The 1,999-nt window shown below is 44.6% G+C and overlaps 1 protein-coding gene across 1 annotated transcript; it reads left to right on the top strand.

Annotated features, from left to right (window-relative positions):
• The first annotated feature begins 830 nt into the window (after positions 1 to 830).
• Positions 831 to 1,775, top strand: LOC149871118 (olfactory receptor-like protein COR4). The gene has a single exon (XM_090034559.1). The coding sequence runs from the start codon at positions 831 to 833 to the stop codon at positions 1,773 to 1,775; it is 945 nt and encodes a 314-aa protein (XP_089890685.1).
• The last annotated feature ends 224 nt before the right edge of the window (positions 1,776 to 1,999 follow it).

Below are 1,999 nucleotides of genomic sequence, written 5' to 3'. Positions count from 1 at the left end.
GCCATGGGGCTCTTCAGCCTGGAGGAGCGCAGGCTCAGGGGGGACCTGGTGGCTGCCTATAAGTACATCAGGGTGTGCATCAGGATCTGGGGGAACGCCTGTTCACCAGAGCACCCCAAGGGATGACGAAGTCCATTGGTCACAAATTCCTGCAAGACCATTTTAGGCTGGACATAAGGAAACACTTCTTTACTTTCCAAGCCCCCAAGGCCTGAAACAAACTGCCTCCAGAGGTGATGCAAGCACCTACTCTGGACTCTTTTAAGAAACGTTTGGATGCTTATCCTGCTGGGATCCTTTGACCTCAGCTGACTTCCTGCCACTGGGGCAGGGGGCTGGACTTGATGATCTCCCAAGGTCCCTTTCAGCCGTAATGCATATGAAATCTATGAAACAAAGGAATGAAGCTGGTTGCCCCCAAAGAAGAGTACCTCTGTAAGAATGGGCACATAGGCAGATGGAAACTGACCAGTAAATTCAAGTGTCCCTAGAAGTCCACGTCTTCCTTTTTAAGAATGTTTTAATATAGTAGTTCTAAACCTTTTCAAGGAGCCTTGAACAAATGCTCACTTCTTATTTTTGAAAACACTCATCCACCATCAGTCTTCAAATTATGCCTTGTGTTTCCTATAAACAAAGTTTTTTCAGCATATGATTCTAAGCTAAAATGCTCTCCAGAAATCTTTCGCCCTCCTCAAGTAATTTAAAACTTCTCCCTAAGAGCATGAACAACCCATTTTCCTTTTCCTGATGTTCCTGTGCGACTGTCACATGTTTTCCAATATTTCTTATATGTTGTTCTTTGTCTCCTTCCCACAGACACCAAGACAATGGCTGAGAGAAATCACTCCATAGCAACAGAGTTCATTCTTTCAGGGTTCACAGACCTTCCAGCATTGCAGGTACCCCTATTCATGCTGTTCCTGGGGGTCTATAGTATCACTGTGGTGTGGAATCTTGGGATGTACCTTCTAATTACGGTGGATTTCCGACTTCACACCCCCATGTACTTTTTTCTAAGCCACATGTCCTTTGTAGATGTATGCTACTCATCTGCCATCACTCCCAGATTGCTGTCAGATCTCTTAACAGAGAAGAAAGTCATTTCTTATGGTGGGTGCCTTGCGCAGTTCTATTTTTTTGTGTTGTTTGGCACTACAGAAGGTTTTCTCCTTGCTGCCATGGCTTATGACCGCTACATGGCCATCTGTAACCCACTGCTCTACATGGCCTCCATGAACAGCAGAGTTTGTCTCCAGCTTGTGGTTGGCTGCTACCTGGCTGGGATCATCAACACAACTGTGCACACAGGCACTATGCTTCGCCTCTCCTTCTGTGCCTCTAATGTCATCAAGCATTTCTATTGTGAAGGCCCCCCTCTGTACACAATCTCCTGCACTGACACAACCATCAATGAAACTGTGATATTTGCTTTTGTTAGCTTTGTTATAGTAGTCACTGTCACTACCATTATTACCTCCTATACCTACATCTTGGCCACCATCCTGAGGATCCGCTCAGCTGAGGGTAGGTACAAAGCCTTCTCAACATGCACTTCACATTTAATGGCTGTCACCCTGTTCTACGGGTCTATTGCATTCATGTATCTACAGCCTAGTTCCAGGCATTCACAGGACCTAGATAAAGTGGCATCAGTGTTCTACACAGTAGTGATCCCCCTCTTGAATCCTGTGATCTACAGCCTGAGGACCAAGGAGGTGAAGGATGCCCTGAGGCGACTGATGAGAAGGCAAATGTCTTTTACATGCACATGATTGCATATTAGTGCTGATGAACTAATAATAAGCAACATGTACTGTGGAGCAGGAAGAGAGGGATATTCCTTCTGATTTCTTCAAAGTATGAAAAAAATTAGATGATAAATGTCTGTGGTGGTAGATGTTTTTGAGGTAGCTTGTTAAAGTTGATATCGTAGATGAAATTGAGCATGTGCAACAATAACATTTAGTAGAATCCTGCAGAAGAATGGGAACTTCTG

This window comes from Crocodylus siamensis, chromosome 2, assembly GCF_052110815.1.
Source record: "Crocodylus siamensis isolate JL-2025a chromosome 2, ASM5211081v1, whole genome shotgun sequence".
Classification (NCBI taxonomy): domain Eukaryota; kingdom Metazoa; phylum Chordata; order Crocodylia; family Crocodylidae; genus Crocodylus; species Crocodylus siamensis.
Note: the sequence above shows the minus strand (reverse complement) of the source record. Positions and strands in the feature narration are given on the sequence as shown.